This window comes from Neovison vison, chromosome 2 (assembly GCF_020171115.1).
Source record: "Neovison vison isolate M4711 chromosome 2, ASM_NN_V1, whole genome shotgun sequence".
NCBI lineage: Eukaryota > Metazoa > Chordata > Mammalia > Carnivora > Mustelidae > Neogale > Neogale vison.
Window position 1 is genome coordinate 6,462,812 of NC_058092.1, and position 20,450 is coordinate 6,483,261.

The following is a 20,450-nucleotide window of genomic DNA, read 5'->3' on the forward strand; positions in this document are numbered from 1 at the left end:
ATCCCTCCCCAGCTCGCCCGTCTAGTCTTTAGGAGGCATCCAACATCCACTGGGATTCCCTGCAATGCCTCTTCCTGTCCCTGTTCCAGCTCTCCTGAAGAAGGGAACTGGGTATTAAAGAGACTGGTGGAGGCAGGCAGGAGTCTGGGTTCTAGCCTAGACTGGCAAGTCAAGCGCAATTTGCATCGAGGGCTGGATCTGGAGGTCCCAAGGAGGCCAGATGCCTAGAAACCTCATGGGAACCTTCCACCTAGTTAAAGGGGACTGGCTGTTTTGCTGACCAGCAAAGCTATCCAAGAAAAGCTGGGCTCTCTGGGCAATCTCAATGTTCTGACAAACCAAAAATCAGCTTTGAGACATCTAACTGGGGGACGCACCTGGGGTAACCCCTGGCATTTTATTTAGGACAGGTGCATGTTATACATATATATCTCTTTGTGCTTTTCCCCTAGGTGTGGGTCCCTCGAATTGTAAACAGTGCTGTGTGGTCAGCTGTGGGAACAGCTAGTGCAAAGGCCCTGTGGTAGGCAACCTGACGGTGATCACGTACCCATCTCACTGCCGACCCTCATGCAGGCAAGTGCCCCTGCGTGCAGCAGGACACAGGTGGGAGTGGGGCTGTGCCACCTGAGGGTCTAGGAGGTAGAAGCAGCTGACTCTGTGGCTGCTCCCCCATAAGGGGGGTCAAGAGCTTCAAAAGCAGAAGGCTTCAAGCACCAGTGGGTGCCTGCCCCCACTCTCTGCGGCTGGGACTCACAGAAGCACGTGTCCCCAGAGAGGCAGCACCTGTGCACAGCTCAGGTGCTTGGAAGTTCATCTGGGGTGTGTCTGGATCCCTGAGATTCTCCTGTCTTGGAGGATGCAGGAGCCTTGGGAGGGCCAGCCGGGCTCTCGGCAGAAGGCTGGGAGAAGCAGCCACAGCAGCAGAGGGAGAAGAGCCGAGTCCGGACGGCCTGGGTGCAGAGGACGAACATGATGCAGTTGGCACCGCCCTGAAACGTGTTCCCGATACCCTGTTGGGGAGAAGAGGAGAGGCACAAGTGCCAGAGCTGGAGGCGGGCGGACGTGCCCACATAAGGAGACTGGAAGTGCTGCGGACCCCAGAACCTGTCCTCCCCCCGCTGAGGCTGGTCTGCAACCCCCATGTGCAGGCCGTCTGGGGTGGGAAGGCCAGGATCACTCCCAGGACCCCGGAGACCCCTTCATGCTCCTGGGCCGTAGGACAGCCTCACTGCCCTTCCCCCTTCTCTCACTAAGGCTCCCCAGCTCAGGCAGGGAACCAGGATCCCTGCCAGCCAGTGCGTTGGGAAGCACGCACCCTTCCCGGGGTGGGGGTAGGGGCAGGGAAGAGGCAAGGGCCGGGGAGGGCAAGCCGACATACATGCAGAACGACCAGCACTGGTGACCGCACGGCTGGGGAGCCACAGAGGGTCAGGACGAACCGCACAGTGCTCCAGACCCGGAGGCAGATGAAGATAAGAGGGATGAAGATCAGCTTCTTGTCGGCCACGGAGGCATGGCGCTGCAGCCGGTGTGCCTCGGAGAGGATGGGCCGGTACTCCGACAGCGCCTCGTGCTGTGCAGGCGATGCGGAGAACAGGGGTGAGCACGGCGGGCTGCCCTGCCGCCCTCACCCCACTGCATGCTGCGCAGCCCCGTGCGGGGGTCTGAGCCACGGCTGACATCTCTGGTGTCAGGGCGCCGCACCGGATCCTGACCCCCAGGCCTAGCGTGCACTGCCCCACCTCCGCCAACAAACCTGCATCCTTCCAGGTGCCCGGGGCCGCAAACTCTCTCCTGTTGCTGCCACCCACGTCCCTCCTCTGGCCAAGATCTGCAGGCTCCACCTTCAAAAGAGAGCCAGAATCCCGATGCCCTGTCCACTGCCACTGCCACCAGCCCGGTCCAAGTGCCACCACCACTCCTCTGGGCAGCGGCAAGTCTGTCTTAGCTGTTTTCCTCCGTCGCCCTCACACCTAAACTCCTTCTCGCTGCAGTCTTATTCTTAGCGCAGTTCCTTGGAAACCTAAGTCAGATTCAGTTCTACCTGAAGGTCTCAGACTCTAATCTAGTTCTGACCTCATGCTTGCTGCTTTTGCTTCATTTAATCCAGCCACACAGGCCTCCTCATTATTCCCCAAACATATTCCCCCCGGCACACCCTACCACAGGGCCTTTGCACTAGCTGTTCCCATCTGGAGTGCTGTTTCCCATCTGCCTGGAGGCTCACTCTCTCACCGTCTTCGCTCCTTTGCTCAATGTCGCCCCCTAGAGGAGGCCTCCTGACAATCCCATTTCAAGTGCATAGGTTATTTCCCAGGTAGCCCTGTCCCCAGATTCTGCTCTTTATTTTCGCCTGTTTTTTTTGTAGCTCTTACCATCCTCCTTCCTAGATGGCATTCATCCTTATTTATCAGGCCTGTTACTTATTATCGTCCTGCCCTCCCCTTCTAGAATGCAAGCTCCCCCAGGGCAAAGGTTATGAAGGAGGGGCTCCATCCAAAACTGAGGCAGAAGAAAAAGTGAGCAGGCACAGGCTTTGGGCTTCCCTACCTGGGAACACCCTTCAGTGAGAGGAAGGCAGGAAGCTCCATTTCCAGATCTGAACTGAATTTGTAAAAACAGATGCAGGGACCCCTGGGTGACTCAGTTATTAAGCACCTGCCTTTGGCTCAGGTCACGGTGCCTGGGTCCTAGGACTGAGGTCTGTATCAGGCTCGTTTTTCAGCGGCGAATCTGCTTCTCCCTCTCCTCCCTGCTCTCACTGTCTCTGTCTCTTCCTCTCAAATAAACAAAATCTTAAAAAAAAAAAAAAAAACAAAGATGCAACTGCTCATAACAGAGATGTGTTTCTGAGCCTGGTCCTGTGTCCTGTGACAGCCCAGGTGAGGGGAGAAGTCACAACACTGACATTCTGAATACCCAGGCTGCCCTGCTCAGCACCTGCTTCCTGCCTTCCTCCCCTGGGGTTAGAGCAGCCTGGCAGGGGTGTGGTGAGGGCACAGGGGAGCAGGGCAGCTATCCTCTTCTTTGCAAAGTTCGTTCCAGTTCACTTATATTTCTTTTTTTTAAGATTTTATTTTTGGGGTGCCTGGGTGGCTCAGTTGGTGAAGCGTCTGCCTTTGGCTCAGGTCATGATCCCAGGGTCCTGGGATCGAGCCCTGTATCGGGCTCCCTGCTCAGTGGGGAGTCTGCTTCTCCCTCTGCCTCTGCCTACTGCTTTCCCTACTTGTGCTCTCTGTCCCATAAATAAAAATCTTTTTTAAAATTTTTATTTTTGTTTATTTTACAGAGGGGGTGCATGAGCAGAGGCGGGGTGGGGGGAGGAGCAGAGGGGAAGGGAAAGAGAATCTGATGTAGACTCTGCGCTCAGCACTGAACTGGCTCAGGGTTTGATCCCCCTCCTCCTCCCCCCCATCATGACCTGAGCTGAAACCAAGAGTCCAACACTTAACCAACAGAGCCACCCAGAGGGACTTATTTTTAGCTCTCCTTCCTAGCTAGAGGCAGAGAACAACCCCTACACCTCCCTGCCCACTAGTCTTCCCGTTTTCTGGAAAACACTTGCAGAGCTGTGAGAGAGGACTCGTTCTCCCCTTGGCCTCCCACGCACGGCCCCAGGTTCCCCGCAAAGGCCAAGGAAGAAGAGAGGCCCACAGAAGAGCAGCTGCAGAGGGGCAGCCTGGGCATCCAGAACCTTCCCAGGGCAAAAAAGGAGCCAAGAAGGGTGCCCCCGGCCCAGGCAGGAGACCAGCAAGAAGACAGATTTCAGGCCTGTTGGTAAGCCCCGCGGCATCGGAAGAGGGTGGGGGCAGGTGGGGCAGGTGGGGGAGGCAGTGGACTTTCTGAGAGAAAAGAGAACCTGAAGTCTAGACCCAGAATCCACAGGCGGGAGCACAGTCAGCCGTGGGGAGCACCCCACAAACTCGGAAATGGCCACTATGTCACAGGATGCCGCGAAAGCCCCAAGACAGGGGACACATGCCCCTGCAGTTTCAGCCCCCGAGAAATGGGCAAAGACAAAGCCCCGAACAGAACCGCAGCATCCTGGGGCCCGGATTCGAACGCCCCCTCGGCGCTCCCGCCCTGTCCCCGCGCAGGACACCTCTCCCCGCCCCCCCCCCACCCGGCCCCGTGACCTGTCAGCCACACAGTTAAGGACAAGGAATCATCTGGCCACGTCATCAGAGGAAAAATTTTCTTGCCTGGACTTTCCAGCCAGCCCAGCTCTTGCTCTCTGAGCTCCCGAGACCCTGAAGAGTCTACGTGTATGACCCACGTTCAGTGGCCAGAGGGGACGCGGTGTGGCGTCCGTGTCGCAGTACAAAATCCCACGCTCCCCTCTCTCAAAGGCATCTCAGTTCAACTGCTGGGATGCACTCCCCTGGAGGTGGCGCAAGCCTGGAGGCCTGCCAGGAGGGGGCAGTAGAGGCCTGTGCCCAGATCACAGGCTGGGGCTGCTCTCCCAGAGGCCACGCACAGGGCCTGGGCCTCAGGGGCTGGGGGAGTCTGGGGAGCCCCTTTGCCTCTGCCTGCCTCTGGTTCCTTGTCCACAATGGAGAGCGACAGGACCCACTCCCTCCGGGACCGCATAACTAGCAAACCCGATGGCCACGGGGCGTCCCCCTGGGCTGTCCGGGTGCTAGGGTGTCACAGCCACACGGAGCTGTGGTCTGGGGGCCTGGGGAGGGGGTGGCCGCAGGCACCTACCGCCCTGTTTATGTGCTTCCTGATGAGGAAGTAGAGCACGGGCAGCGTGACGTAAGCCAGCATCTCCCAGAGCTTCCCGGTCAGCAGCATCCACAGCAGACGGTCCTCCGCCTCCAGGTCGATCCAGCACCAGCCGACGGACACGTCCGACGCGTCATAGCCGATCTTCTTTAGAGCCACAGCGGCTACGGTGATGACCAGCGGGACGCCCCAGCTGAGGGACAACGGGCACACGGGGCAGCCCCGGTCAGGCCCTGCTCCCAGCAGAGCCAGAAGGGGCAAAGCCACGGGCCGCCCCCTCAAACCCCCAGCGCCGCTCTGCCCCAGCCCCGCAGGCCTACCCTACTGTCCCAGAGCTGGGGGCAGAGGACGCAGGGATGTCCTGGCCTCCTGCCTGGACCACACACCCCCAGCCCCTCGGAGGCCGAGTTCTAATTTAGAATTGCTGGGCTTCTTGGAGATGGGCGCGAGAAGGCTGCGGCACGGGGAGGGCGGCTCCCTCCTGCCCCCAGGGTGGTCTGCGCCTGTGTCTCACCCAAGAGCCCCATTGGCCGCCTGGGTCTGGGGTCTACACGCTGGCAGCCTGGCTTTGCCGCAGCAGGGACTTCCAGGGTCCCACGCACCTGCAGCAGGATCTAGAAGGGGGACAAGGGGCTTGGGTAGTAGACACATCTCTCCGGACCTGAGGGCTCCTTGCTCTCTGAGAAGGGGTATTCCTGGCAAAGATCAAAGTGGGGGGCCTCTAAAGCATCAGGCCGGGCACAGGGACCCCCTCTTAGGGCAGTGCCAGGCCGACTTTTCAAGAGCTTCCCCTGACGGCAACACGGCCAGATAATGCCAAGCCCCAAGGAGCTTCCCAGTGTCCCCGCACAGGTCTGCTTGCGAAGCACTTGACACGGGCCAGCGGGACACACAGGCTTCGTGGGCACGCTGGGGGCGCTCAGAGCTTGGGCTGCCAGGCAAGACGCAGGGTCCAAGTTGGCCCTGACCCCACTCGGCCTCGACACGTGTTTTTCTCCGCCAAGTGGGGACGGGCACGGTGCCTAGAAGAGAGCAGGTCACTATGGGAATAAACTGAGGGGAGCATGTCTGGCTCGCGGGACTAGGTAAGTGTGTCAGTGGGTCTCACTGCGGTCCTGAGTCGTGTCCGACGTCCCAGGATTCCAGCCTGGAGGGCCTGTGCCGTCTCTGCCCCTGGGAGCCATGGCCCAGGTCAGTCGCTGGAGGACAGGCCATGTATAAGCAGGACCCCGTCATCGGTGAGACACTCGGCTCAGAAATCGGTTATATGTTGAGAGCTCTGTGTAAGCAACAGTGGCTTTTTTTTTCTTTTAATTTACTTAAGGAATCTCTACCCCTAACCTGGGGCTCAAACTCACCACCCTGAGATCAAGAGTTGCATGCCCTGAGTCGACGGAGCCAGCCAGGAGCAGCTCTTTTTGAGAGAAAGTTCTAGAACAACGATGGGACCGCAGCTGCATGTTAGTCTTGCCAAAATGAGTAGAAGTGCTGTGTTCAGTCAGGTTCTCCAGATGCTGCGGGGCTGTGCGGGACAGAGAAAGCCAACTCCCCGGGCCTGGAAGGACTCTGCGTTGGGCACTTTCAGAACGGGGGTGCCTGTTTGACCCGCCCCCCCCCCTTCCCATACTGGCCTCTGGGGGCCCAGATGAGGGCATGAGGCAGAGCTACCTCACCTTCCGCAACCACTCTCCTCCCTCAGCGGGGAAGGTGGGGGGGGCGGGAATGTTCTCCTTGAGGTCACAAAGGCACAGAAGGGACAACAAACCCACAGAAGGTAAAGGGTTACGAGAAAGGGACCAAGTTACCCCCAGGAGTTTGTCCATTTTAAACGCTTGATCTATTGGTTACTTGTCTGTGAAGCTGATACAGATCAGTGGCAAACTGCTTTGTCATAATACAGGGTCACCACTTCGCCATTCAGGGCGTCCTGGGATCTGGAGACAATGTATGTCCCAGCTATGAGCGCCCTGAGGGCAGGTGCCCTGCGCTTTCCGGCATCTAGAACAGCGCCTGGCGCCTGGTGGGGGCCAAGCAAGGACCTGCTGAATGAACGAAGTCTGAGGCCAGTGGAGGAGACGGCCTTCCCCGATTCACTCCTTAGCTATTCGCTGCAAGGATGTCATTGTCATTGAAAAAGAAGTAAAAGACTTTTATTATTTTTTTTTAAAGATTATTTATTCATTGAGAGAGAGAGAGAGAGCATGAGCGGGGGGGGGGAGCAAAGGGAGAGGGAGAAGCAGGCTCCCCACTGAGCAGGGACCCACCCCCTGCCGATGTGGGGCTCGATCCCAGGACCCCAGCATCATGACCCAAGCCAAAGGCAGATGCTTAACAGACTGAGCCACCCAGGCGCCAAGTAAAAGGCTTTTAAGGTACTAAAGCTGCACTCATCACTTTACGGTTTACTGGGTTCCTCCAAAAAACCCTGCGACCGACTGACCAGAAAAAAGCCTGGTGTGGAGGGCACCTCACCCTGCAGGGCACTGCCCAGGAGTGGAGGGGCGCCCTTGGGGCTGGAAGGAAGCGCGCAGGGCAGACATGCAGGAGGAAGGAGCCGACTCATAGGCAGTGATTTCTCCTTCCTCAGCATCTTGGTGGCCCTCACAGGAGACCTGAGCCTCACCCGGAGACAGACCCCATTTTGTGACTCTGGGCTCTCATCAGGGTAAGGAATCTACAGAGTGATGCATTTCCTCTCTCTGATGGCTTCGCTGCACCTGGAGCCACGCTCCCGGGAAATAGCCAGAGAGAAGACCCAACAGGCAGAGAGGGCTTTCACGGGTTAAGAATGTGGGCTGATTGGGGCGCCTGGATGGCTCAGTGGGTTAAGCCGCTGCCTTCGGCTCGGGTCATGATCTCAGGGTCCTGGGATCGAGTCCCGCATCGGGCTCTCTGCTCAGCAGGGAGCCTGCTTCCCTCTCTCTCTGCCTGCCTCTCCGTCTACTTGTGATTTCTCTCTGTCAAATAAATACATAAAAAACCTTTAAAAAAAAAAAAAAGAATGTGGGCTGATTGGGGCGCCTGGGTGGCTCAGTGGGTTAAGCCTCTGCCTTGTGCTCAGGTCATGATCTCAGAGTCCTAGGATCGAGCCCCGCATTGGGCTCTCTGCTCCGTGGGGAGCCTGCATCCCCCGCCTCTGCCTGCCTCTCTGCCTACTTGTGATCTCTCTGCTAAATAAATAAAATCTTAAAAAAAAAAAGAAAAGAATGTGGGCTGATCAATCAGAGTCACTATTTGAATCTAAGCACGTGTGGCCAGAAGCTGCTCGAGAGGTATTTCAGCGGGAGGTGGTAAGAAGTCACACCAGGGAGGGGTGGGAATGGAGTGGGAGGGAGGAGAGTCTAAGGACCCAGCCAAGCAGGCTCTGCCGGACTTGTAATTTGTGGGGCTGGGCGCTCTGGTGCTGGTAACGTGTAGCAACAGGTTCCGCACACAGACGTATCTGTGCGCGTGTGCACAGATGTATGCTTGCACACGGACATTTATTACTTTAACTGACAGGAAAGACGAGAGGCACCCAGAGGCACCCAGAGGCACCCAGTCTGCCAGTAATCACACCACACACTGCGATCCTAGTGGTGGATTCCGGATAGCCACCCGAGCCTCACGGGACGTGTTGGTTGGAATGAAATGAAAGTAGTTTCAGGACGTAAAGCTGGTTGTGTTTTCATTTTCCTTCACATATAAGAATCATGTGAAAAAAGGAAGACCTACGGGACGAGACAAATGGTGACCAGGGAGTGATTTCCTTGTGGGAGCAAATACTCGTTTCCCAGCCCTGGAAGAGTATTTTTTCTTTTCTTTTCTTTTTTTTTTTCTGCTCCATGATACCGCCTCTTCTCACCCCCTTGAATACCTGGGTTCCCGCCAGCCCCCGTGTGGGTACCACCTCTGAAGTTCACGCAAGCAGCACTTTTAAGTATCACCTTCCCTACTGACATTTTCTCCATCACCTGAAGTCTAGAGCAGGGGTCCAGCACACTCCATCCCTCAGGTCCAATCTGGCTCGAGGTGTGCTTTCTACTTTTTAAAATAAAGTTGTATTGCAACACAGCCTCGTTTACACTCATTCCGTTGTGTATTGTTTTGGGCTGCTTTCAGGCTACACGGGCAGAAGTTGAACAGTCGCAATAGAGAGCAGATAACAGCTGCTCTGGTCCGCTACAGGGAAAGTTTGCTGACCTCTGCTCTACACAATCAGCAGAACAACCAACCAAGCCCTCAACTGTCCTGTCTGCCATTCTCCACAGGGCAAATATTCCCCCTAGGACTAATTTCAAGCCATCAGCACATGCGGCTGGAGACAGATGTCTAGTATTTCTGATAGTATTTCCATACCACAGATATAATAGTTGTAAAGAATTCACAGATAATAGTAAAGTAATTAAGATGTAGTTTTTCGTGGGGCACCTGGGTGGCTCAGTCAGTTAAGCATCTGCCTTCAGCTCACGTTATGATCTCGGGGGGGGTCCACACTCAGCGGGGAGTCTGCTTGTCCCTCTCCCTCTGCCCTACCCCCCGGCACATGCTCTTGCACGCTCTCTCTCTCAAATAAATAAATAAAATTTTTTAAAAAATGTAGTTTTTCCTATTTTTACTACTTTTTAATACAACTTACTATAAGTTTATATAATTTCATTTTTATTAATGATTATATTTAGCAATCAGCTCCTAAAACGCCCTAAAATTTAATAACTGGGTCTCCCCAGCTGTCTCCAGGATGCCAATGGACTGAGGATAGAAAAACGGTAATTTGCTGAAGATGCCCCAAGGTTCTCCATCTGAAGAGTGAGGAGAAAGTCAGTATATTTGGCAACCTCAGATAAGCCAAGCGATGCTCCGGCCAGGGGGCCAGCCTGAGCTGTAGGCACCGTGAATCTAGAAAGCATTTCACAAAGACATGGGACATGATCCCTGCATTCCAGAAATGCATATTTCCATCTTCCCTCACGTACCATGTAATAGTTTTTCCCCCTCCCCCCAAAGAAGCCAGCAACCAAAACATTAACAAAATCCAAAGCAATATCACTGAATAAAAGCACATGACAAAGACCAAGGACTTTAGCTGATTATGACCTAGAAAACATGCGGTTCGAGGGATCACCCTGATGCCGGGATGTGGCCAGACCAGACCTGCCGGGGAGCTATCCTGCCTCGTCTCGATGCTCGTGACCCACCTTCTAGATCTCAGATTGTAAAGGTGGCCCCAGAGCCACGCACATTAGGAGATGCTGGGCCTTGAGCTCAAATGTGCAGAGACTCCGGACGAAGCCGGGCTTGGGAGATGGGATTAGACAGCTGGAGGAGAGGGTGCCTCACTCAGGACTGAAACCAGAGACTGAACTGGCAGCTTCGCTGAAGGAAGCCACGGGACCACGTGCAGGGGATGCTGTGAACGGTGTTTGGTCCCCTTCTCTCCAAACCTGTGACTCAGACTGAGGAGAAGCAGGGCTGGGGTCACCGGGTTGGAGGGAGCCTGGGAGACCACACTCGGAGCACAGTCCCCCACTTGGAGGGACACCAAGGCCTTCTCCGAATGTCCACGCCCCTCCCTTGGGTTCACCCGGAGACCGAGGCCAGACCCCAAGTCGGCTTCATCCGCCCTCAAAGGCTGTTAAGAGATGAGTTGGGTACCCCCTCCAACAAATTCCTATGCTCAAGTCCTAACCCCTGGTACCTCAGGATCTGACTGTAGGTGGAGATGGGGGTCTTTAGAGTGACCAATAGGATGTTCTGGAGGGTGAGCACTAACCCAGCCCGACCGCCATCCTTATATGAAGAGATCAGGAACCCCCCTCTCACACACACAATGGGAAGACCATGGGAAGACATGGGGTGTGGACGGCCACCTACAAGCCACAGAGACAGTCCTCAGAGGAAAGCCCTGTCAACCTCGATCTCTGACCTCCAGCCTCCAGGACTGTGAGAAAATGGACTTTTCTTGTTTAAGCCACTCGGCTGTGGTACATTTGCTAGGGCAGCCCCAGCAGACAAAGAGAGGCTTCCTACAAACTGCGAGGGAGACCCAGGTGCCCACTGCCCAGGGACCCCACCACAGCCGGGCTGACAGAGCGGGTGGGGTCCCTTAGCAAGCTTAGGGGAAAACGGTAAACTGACAAAAAGCCAGTCAGGTCTCTCACGAGTGGAGCTCTGCTTTGGAACATGACATCCTTTTGTCTTTATTTTTATTTATTTATTTATTTTAAAAGGAGGCTTCATGCCTAACGTGGGGCTTGAACTCACGACCCTGAGACGGAGGGTCGCACGCATTTCTGACTGAGCCAGCCAGGCACCCCAGCATCTTTTCGGTTTTCAGTCTCCTCCACAGGAGCAGGACCAGAAGCACCACACGGTGAGCCAGGTGGCCGGGAAGTCATCCCCGGTACCCGAATTCCCAGGCATCTACCCGGTGTCCCCGAGGAGGGGGCCTGTCCCTGGACGGTGATGCTCTGGGTTTCCCTCGGAGTCCCCGGCTCTGCTCCGATGGGGATGTTCCTGCCCGCGGTCTCTGGAACCTCTGCCCCAGGGTCACGGGCGGCGGGGTTGAGGCTACCAGGTCTGCTCACTCCTTCCCACACTGTCAGATTCTCGCACTTCCCCCTCACCCCAAACCTCACTCCGCCTACAGATCTTTCCACCAGCGGGTGGGCACCTGCTGGGAAAGAAACAGAAGGGTCTTCTCCCCCAAACAGCAGGGCCTGGCCCCTGGGCTGTGTGGTCTATGGAAAGCCTTAAAGGTCAACTCAAAAAACAAAAAAGAAAAGAAAAAAGAAAAAAAGAAAATGCTTTGAGAACAAAACCATCGGGCAACAATGTGCCAATTTAGAGAGCTCCTGGGGGCAAGACAGAGCTGGGCCCAGAGGTAGCGCAGCTGCCGTGAACCAGGCCTGGTGGAAGGAATCACAAGGCCGGAGCGGCCCGGAGGTTTCTTCCCCGAACAAAGGGCACTTACTGTTGAGTGTGGCGCAGAGGCAGAGGCGTAGGTCGTGGGAGTTCAGGGAGCCGGCCAGCCACTGGCCGGGCCACCACGAGGTCAGTCTGTGGCACCAGCCACAGAAGGGAGTGGGGTGTGCAAAGGAACTGGTAAGCACACACCCCCGAGCGGCCCAGCGCGGGTGGGCATCGGGAAGCCACCTGCCGCGCTCAGAGACAAGGCTCAGGTCCCGGCTGAGCCGGTCGGAGGGTCAAGGGCAGCCCCTGCTCTCTCTCTCATAGCCTCTTCCCGTGCCCACAAAACACCACGTAGAGACCTCACAAGGCAGCAGTGGCCTCTGAACACTTCTCAGGGGGCAAAAGCAAAGCCAGTTCAACTCTCGTCATTCTGGGGAGCCCTGAGCGACATGAGGTGCTGTTCCGGCAGCTGCCACATGCCTCCCCGACTCGGACACACCTGCTTGGGACCTCATCACCGGGCCCCACAGTGAGCTAGTTCCCTGTCAAAGAGCTTAGAGCACCTTCCCCTTCCTGGCCCCGCGTTTCCCCTTTTGTCTACATTAGAACTTCCCACTCCCTGCAGCAGCAGTCTTGATGGCGAACTTGGGAACCAGAGACTCTATCCCTAGAATCCCCAAGCAAACCTCCAGAGCGTGGGTGGGCCCATGGGTCAGGCTCACACCCATTCCCACCTGGTGCCTGAAGAAAGCCTATGACTGCCTCATCTGGCTGGCTTGGCCAGGACCCTTTCTTCTGATTTGAGGCCATGAGGCTCCCCCCCAGCCCAGCCTTTCTCCCCTGCTCACAGGACACCCCATAACGCCTGGTCCGGGGAGCTCCTGAGCTCCTGGACATCTTCTCAGGTGAGTAGCGTGAATGATCCCAGATGCACATGCACATGACTGTGAAATACGGGGGTAAGAGGGGTCTGTACCAGGCTGCCTCCACGGCTCATGGCCAGTGGACAGGGAGGGGCGTCTTAACCCAGGACTTTCCCTTGGATGCGTATTCTCACGCAACCTTATAAAGGCAGCAAAAAACAGGAAATTCACTTTCAGAATACTGTCAGATTGGACATGTGCTAACCTTGTGGGTAAAATCTGAGGAGTAGGAAGGTCTTTATATCCACGAGGTATTTTTCATTACCAAAAGGGAGGACAGTAACTACCTTGTAAAACCAGCAGGAAACACCTTCACCAGGCGATCAGAATTCCTGCCCCCAGAGGCAGAACAAATCCAAGTCCCTGGGGAGGGAGCAATGCAAAGATTTTTGCATGGCAGAACCTGAAACCACCTGTGGGGAAGCACCGGGTGTGGGGGGGGGGAGCCCAGCAGAGGGACCTTCTGCAAAACCACAGGCCTGCGCCTTTCAAAAACGTCAGTGTCCTGAAACACCAAGGAAAAAGAATTGTTGCGGACCGCCGGACAAGAGAGAGACCGGACAACTAAGTCAGACACAAGCCAAGGGTGTCCCTTTGCCACTGGGGACACTGGCAGGAGACAGACAACATCCCTGTAAAGTCCTCTCTCCGATAACAGCATTGTTCCGGGTGACACCATCGTCCTGCTTCTGGAAGGTGTACGTGTTCACCTAAGAAACGGTCCCTTTCCTTCGGAAAAACACCAAAGGATTTAGGGGTTGGAGTCATCAGTCTATACTCTTAAATGGCTCCAGAAAAATAAACACGGAAGACAGAAGCCAATGTGATACCATGTTTGTAACGGCAGAAATCTGGAAAGTTACAAATAAATTGTGTAATGATATCCTTACCTTAAGAATTATCCTCAGGCCAAGAGACAAGACGGGATCATAAATGGAGGACCGACCCTTGGAGTTCATAACCATTTATGGCTTCGTGAGCTCAGGCAAATCTCATGAGCTGTGACTAAAGAGTGACTGTCCTGCCCGGCACAAGACTCCTGGTGGCCAATGAGCTCAAGAATGGACCGGCACTTTGAAAGAACTCTGGAGCCAGACGCAACTCATGATAAAATACCATTTCCTTGAGCATAAAGTCTAAGTTGCCCTCCTTCCCCAGGGGGGCAAAAAAAAAAAAGTCTTTCTGTAAAGGGAACCTGCTCAGGTATTACGATGGGGCCATCTGTGCAAGTCCTTTCTGGGAAGGGGTGTGGTGTAGGATCCTATCTGGTCTCCTGCTTTCCGTGGTCCAGTTTTAGAGATGGCTTTTTTTTTTTTTCATTTAACATTCTATCATGTTCACAGCCAGTATTGATGGCTACGTAACGTTTCCTGTGGGGTACAGTTAGTAACCCTCTGTTCCCCTATATTTTGGACGTTCAGGTTGCTTCCAAATTCCCACACAAACTCCTTTGTATCTACGGCTTTGAATGTATTTTGGATTATCTCCTTAGACGGGGTCCCTAAAAATAGGATTAGTGGATCAAAGGGTACAAACCAGATACTTTCTATGTGGATTATCCCAGTTTCCACTGCCAATAACAATGTCGGAAAATAACAGTTTTACCAGCATTTATCACATTAGTATTCCGCTTTCCTACTTTTTTCCCAATTTAATAAGAAAATGTACCTCATTGTTCTAATTTGTATTGTTTTGACTATTAATGGGAGAAACTTTCCCCTATATATTTATGAACCATTCTGACACTTTTGTCGCAATGTCACCTTTGGCCATTTACCAGGATATTTGTGTTTTTTGTTTTTTAAACATTTCAGGGGCACCTGGCTGGCTCAGTCGGTAGAGCATGTGACTCATGATCTTGGGGTTTGGGGTTTGGGCGGCAATTTGGGTGTAGAGATCATTTAAAAATAAAATCTTAAAAAAAAATAATTTCAGGGGCGCCTGGGTGGCTCGGTGGGTTGAGCCTCTGCCTTCGGCTCAGGTCATGATCCCGGGGTCCGAGGATCGAGCCCTACATCGGGCTCTCTGCTCAGCGGGGAGCCTGCTTCCCCCTTTCTCTCTGCCTGCCTCTCTGCCTATTTGTGATCTCTGTCTGTCAAATAAATCAATAAAATCTTAAAAAAATAATTTCATAAAAACTCCAACAGACATTCTCAACCTCTGCGTTGTCACGTTTTAAAATGCCTTCCCAGACTGAAGGTTTGACGAGGACCGATCTTCAGCAGGCAGAGCTGGTTAAAAGTGGATGGCTGAGGAGTCTCTGTCTGAAGATGAGATTTCTCAGGCCAACAGGTCTTTAAGCATTATAAACTCATACTCCAAAGAAAGCCACTGGAGAGCCCTCAGCAAGGTTATTAGCATTACGGCCTGGGAGGATCTAGGTCAATAAATGATCCTGTCAGACGGGTTTTCTATCAATTCTCTTAGACCAGCAAGGTGCTGAGAGCTAACTTCTGAAAGGGAATGCCAGAGAACAAATTATCAAACTCCTTTTGTAGCTTGGATATAGGTTTTTTTTTTTTTTTTTAAAGCAGGCTCCCTGTCCAGTGTGGATCCCAGTGCAGGGCTCAAACTTACGACCCTAAGATCAAGGCCTGAGCTGAGGTCCGAGTTGGAGGTTTAACCATCTGAGCCACCCAGGCAGCCTGGTAATTTTTTTTTGAGAAGCTGATGGATCACATTCCAAGGACAAGATGAACAACTCCCTTCTTTTTCGTGGCTAGCACAGAGGACCCAATTGGCTTCTTCGAAGGTCTCTTCCCAGCATCACAGAAAACACCCCTAGGACTGAAAGGAAGGAGCTCCCAACTCAGGTTCATTAGAAAATACATCCTTTCGGGACGCCTGGGTGGCTCCGTCGGTTGGACGACTGCCTCCGGCTCAGGGCGTGATCCTGGAGTCCCGGGATCGAGTCCCGCATCGGGCTCCCAGCTCCATGGGGAGTCTGCTTCGCTCTCTGACCTTCTCCTCGCTCGTGCTCTCTCTCACTGTCTCCCTCTCTCAAATAAATAAATAAAATCTTTAAAAAAAAAAAAAAAAAAAGAAAATACATCTTTTCTACAGGAGATGTGTCAGACTCGCTCCATCATTTAAAAAATATACTGCTTTTAAATATTCTTTTTTTAAGAGTGGTGGGGCGGGGGAAGAGAAGAGATTCTTGGCAAAGGAAGGTCCAGTCTGGGGCTCCTTCTCAAGTGTATGTGAACTCTGGTGTACGCCCAGCCAGAATGCCCAGGACTGGGTCTCTGAAATAGGCAGAGGCCAGCAGGGGGACGGGGGGGGGCAGGGGAAGCTGCAAGGGGAGGAAAGGGGGCCCCGGGGGGTCTCTGCAGCATCTGAGGCCCTGTCTGGCTCCCTGAAAAACTTTTGACATGAACAGCTGAGGAGCAGGTCACTTAAGCTTCCCAGGGACCAGCTGGCGTTCATCCAGCAGCTCTAAGCCCCAGAGGTCAAGTGACTCTTGCAGGCTTGTGATCTCACCGTTGTGACATCCAGGTGACCTGTCTCTGCCAAAGTGCTGACTGTCCTCAGTCCCATGGAAAGCACTCAAGTATTTAACAGCGAGGTCCTATAATTAGGGCAGTAATGGGTGCTCTTATCTGGGAGAGGGCCAAGGATCAACGAGCCCTGTAGGATTCCTGCCTTGCGTGGAGTGCAGGACACCATCAGTGTTCAGACTGGGGAAATTACACCAGGAAAAGGGCGACCTGCAACAGGCAAGGGTGTCCTGATGAGGTGCTCTAATGCCAGGGCCAGGCAAAGCCCTCCATTGACTCTACTGTCATAGACTCCAGGCACCTGGGGGCCCTCTTCCAGACCAGCCCCTGCCACTGACCTCACCCTCAGAGGTTCTGAACCCTACAAAGTCCAGATCATCTGGGTCTAGAGATGAGCAAAGACAAAATACTGAAGACCATACTCTCTAAACCTACCCGCTGAGACACTGCATTTGGCCGCCGGCAGCCAGCCTGGGAGTGGCTGAACGCATCACACCTACTGTGGCACAGGGGTGGACTGGGCACCGCCGCCCTCTCCAGCCTGGAGCAGCACCTATCTCCCCCCTCAGCCTGGGAAGGAGGAGCTTCTCCCCAAGGGCAGCAGAGATGGCCAGAACGCAGGGAAGCAGGAGTCAAAAGGCATAAGGTGTCCTCGCCATCTCCCCAGGTGCTTCCAAGTTACGAGGGCTGAGCGCTGGCCCCCCACCTCTCCGGGAGTAGCCGGCCCAAAGGGGTGCCCTCTGCCCTGATGCTCAGGGCAGGTCCACCGCTCCGCCCGCGTCTTCCCGCCGGCCCCCGACCGCCTTGGAACACGAGCAGACACGACCCTCTTCGCCCCCCGCCAGGGCTCTGACCAAGACGCGGGTGCCAGAAAGGCGCAAGGGCCACAGGGCAGCAGGCAGGTCCCGGGTGGGGGTCGGGGACTTGAGGGAAGGCGCCGCTGCCACGCACCTGACGACGTGGAAGGCCCAGAGCAGGCGGCCGGCCCGAGGCTCGCGCGCCGCGCGGACGATGCTGAGGTACAGGTAGAGGGCGATGGCCACGGTCCAGAAGAAGGAGCTGGTGTTGGCAAAGGTGGAGAGCGCGCCCTGCAGCACGCAGTCCCACGAGGGGCCCGCGAAGTCCTGCAGCACCCCGTAGAAATAGGAGGCGGCCGAGAGCAGGTCCGCCAGCGACAGGAAGAGCAGCAGGCGCCGGGCCCGGGTGCGCAGGTCGGGCCACAGGGCGTGCGTGGCCACCAGCAGGCCCGAGCCGAGCGCGGAGAGCACGCACGACAGCAGCACCACGGCGCGCTCCGACGGCAGCAGCACGGTGGGCGGCGCGGGCGACGGCATGGCCGGGCGGGCAGGGGGCCGGGGCCGCGGCGCCGCGGGGACAGAGGCCGGGACGCGCGTGCGGCTCCCGCCGCCGCCGCCGTCTGGGCACAGACGCGCCCACGGCTCGCGTCCCGGCCACTCCCGGTCCCTCCCGGCCCGCGGCCCTGCGGCCCGCCCCCTCCACGCCCCGCCCCTCGCCCCGCCCCAGCCTCCGCGCTCCACCCCTCGCCTCCTCCACGCCCCGCCCCACACTCCTAAGCCCTCCGCCGCCCGCCCTCGGCCGCGGCCCGCGGTCTCCGGACCCCGGCCCCGGTGCCCTCCGCCCCCGCCTCCCGCTCCCGGCCCAACCCGGATCCCGGGGTCCTCTGCGCCCCGACCCCGCCCCCGGCGCCCTCCGCGCTCCGCCCAGCCCCTGGCGCCCTCTGAGCTCCGCCCCCGACCCCGCGCCCTCAGCCCCGCTCTCCTCCTTCGGCCCCGGCCCGGGCCGCGCGCCCTCCACCGCCCTCCCGGTGGCCTTAGCGCGTGGTCCGCGGCGGGGCGCCTGGACCCCAGAGCGTCCATCCGGAGCCACGCCCCCACGCCCTGTAGCCCCCACCCCGTGGCTCCCACGTCTCTGGCCGCGTCTCCGCGCCCCGCCAGGCCCCCTTCCCGCGCCAGGGCCACCCGTGCCCTAGCCAGATGGCTAGGACGTCCCGTCCTGGAGAGGGAAGGGCTGGCATTTTTAGGGCTAGTGTTACCTTCCGTTCAGCCAACTGGTGTGCGGTGTTGTGCGCTGGGTGAGGGGCCGAGCCGTTCAGAACAACCGTGGAGTGTGACCATCCTTTCTCGTACAGCGGTACCCGGACTGTTCACAGGGTAGTGATGGTTGCTTTGCGAAGGGAGTGTTTTCATTTATTTCTTAAAAATAAAGTCAAAAAGTAAAGTCAAACTTATTAGGGTTTCTTTTGTAGTGAAATATTAATTTCCGATTTATTGGTTTTTACTTCTTTGAAAAGTTCTTATTTTTTTTTTAATTGAGATACCATTCACATACCACAAAATTGGCCCCTTTGAGTGTGCCGGTCCATAGTTTACAGTATATTCACAAGTCTGTGCAACCGTTACAAGTCCGTGCAACTGTCATTATCTAATTCCCCAAGGGTTTCATCACTTGGAAAAGGAACTGGTAGTAGTCACTCCCCGTTTACCCTCTCCCTTCCGCCCCCAGGGATTCCTAGCCCTCCTTCGTGTCTGTGGATTTGCCTATTCCGGGCAAATAAGAAGATACTAAGTCCTCATTCGTGACTGATTTCTTTCACTTGGCACGTTTTTATGGCTTATCCACACTATAGCCTGTATCAATACTTCATTTATTTTTATGCTGAGCAAGATTCCATTGCATGCACACACCACATTTGTTATTTTTAGATGTTGATAGCCCACTTTTTGGCTATTATGAGTAATGCTGTTATAAACATCTGTGTACACGTTTTTGTGTGGACACATGTTTTCAATTCTTTGGGGTACTACCTAGAATAGAATTGCTGGTCATATGGTAACTCTGTGTTTAACTTTTTGAGGAACTGCCAGACTGTTTTTCAAACTGGCTGCAACTTTTTATATTCCTCCCCCAATGCAGGAGAGTTCCAATTTCTATCCATTTCCCTAACACTTTTTCTCATCTGCCTTTTTGATTCCAGCCATCCTGGTGTGGGAAGTGGTGCCTCATTGTGGCTTTGCTTTGCATTTCTCTAGGTCATCATGAGGTGGGACATCTTTCCATGTGTTGGTTGATCCTTTGCATATCCTTGCTGGAGAAGGGTCTGTTGCGATCTCTTGCCTCTTTTTGTTTTGTTTTGTTTTTTTTATCGAGGGGTAGGAGTTCTTTACATTTCTGGATACCAGACTTTCATCAACTATATGACTTCCAAATTGTTCTCCCCTTCTCTGTGTTGTCTTTTCACTTTCTTGATGCTATATCCTTGAAAGTGCAAAAGTTTTTATTTTGACAATGTCCAATGGACCTATTTTTTCCCCCTTTGGTCACTGTGCGGTGTCCTATCTAAGTACCCAGTGCCTAGTCCCAGCTCATGAAAGGTTACACCTATATTTCCTTCCTTCCCACTACAACAGTCGTTGGTTACTGTAGCTTTGTAGTGAGTTTTGAAATGGGGAAGTTTGAGTCCTCCAATGTTGTTTTTCTTTTTCAATATCACTCTGGCCGTTTGGGGCCTCCTGCAATGCTGTATCACTTTGAGGGTCAGTGTTGCCATTTCTTTAAAAAGAGAAAAAAAAGCCAGTTGGGATTTTGAAAGAGATTTCTTTGAATCCGTATATAAATTGGGGGGGGGAGCGGAGGATAATGCTATTGTAAAAATACTAAATCCTCTTAGCCATGTCTTTCCCTTTATTTAGGTCGTCCTTAATTTCCTTCAGTGATGTTTTGTGGTTTTCAATGTACATTAGGTTTGCTTTTGCATTTGATTCTTCAAAGACAAAGGTTATCATAGGCCTAGGCATTTTTGGATCTGTCTTTCAAAAACATTGAATTCTGAGGGGCACCTGGGTGGCTCAGTGGGTTAAGCCTCTGCCTTTGGCTCAGGTCATGATCTCAGGGTCATGGGATGGAGCCCCGCATTGGGCTCTCTGCTTGGCAGGGAGCCTGCTTCCTCCTCTCTTTCTCTCTGCCTGCCTCTCTGTCTCCTTGTGACCTCTCTCTCTCTCTGTCAAATAAATAAAAATTTAAAGATCTTTAAAAAAAAGTTGTATTATGAAATATGCATACTGAAAACAACCTAAAATACAAAGTACAATATAATATTATACAACAAAACCCACCCAGAGCAAGAAATATAATATTTCCAACACGCCAGAAACCTCCCCAAATCTTTCTTCCCCTTCAGTCACTTCCTTGCTTTTAACAAAACCATTCATGTATGCATCCCTAAACGAAAGGGTACAGTTTGCCTGTCTTGAACTTTACATCAATGGGATCACACTCTAGCTTCCTTTTGTGTCTTCTTTTTTTGGCTCAACATTCTCACACAAAGCTCATTCATCCTGATCACTGTATAGTATTCTGTTGTGTGGCTGATATAGTATCCATCCTACTG

General features: G+C 54.3%; 1 protein-coding gene across 1 annotated transcript; it reads right to left on the reverse strand.

The window, feature by feature from the left end:
• Positions 1 to 365: 365 nt before the first annotated feature.
• On the reverse strand, positions 366 to 17,376 carry GPR157 (G protein-coupled receptor 157). Its single transcript, XM_044236735.1, has 4 exons — positions 16,994 to 17,376; positions 4,711 to 4,924; positions 1,382 to 1,576; positions 366 to 1,013 (listed from the first exon to the last, which is right to left on the reverse strand). The coding sequence occupies exons 1-4, from the start codon at positions 17,374 to 17,376 to the stop codon at positions 798 to 800; spliced, it is 1,008 nt and encodes a 335-aa protein (XP_044092670.1). The 3' UTR covers positions 366 to 797.
• Positions 17,377 to 20,450: the final 3,074 nt, after the last annotated feature.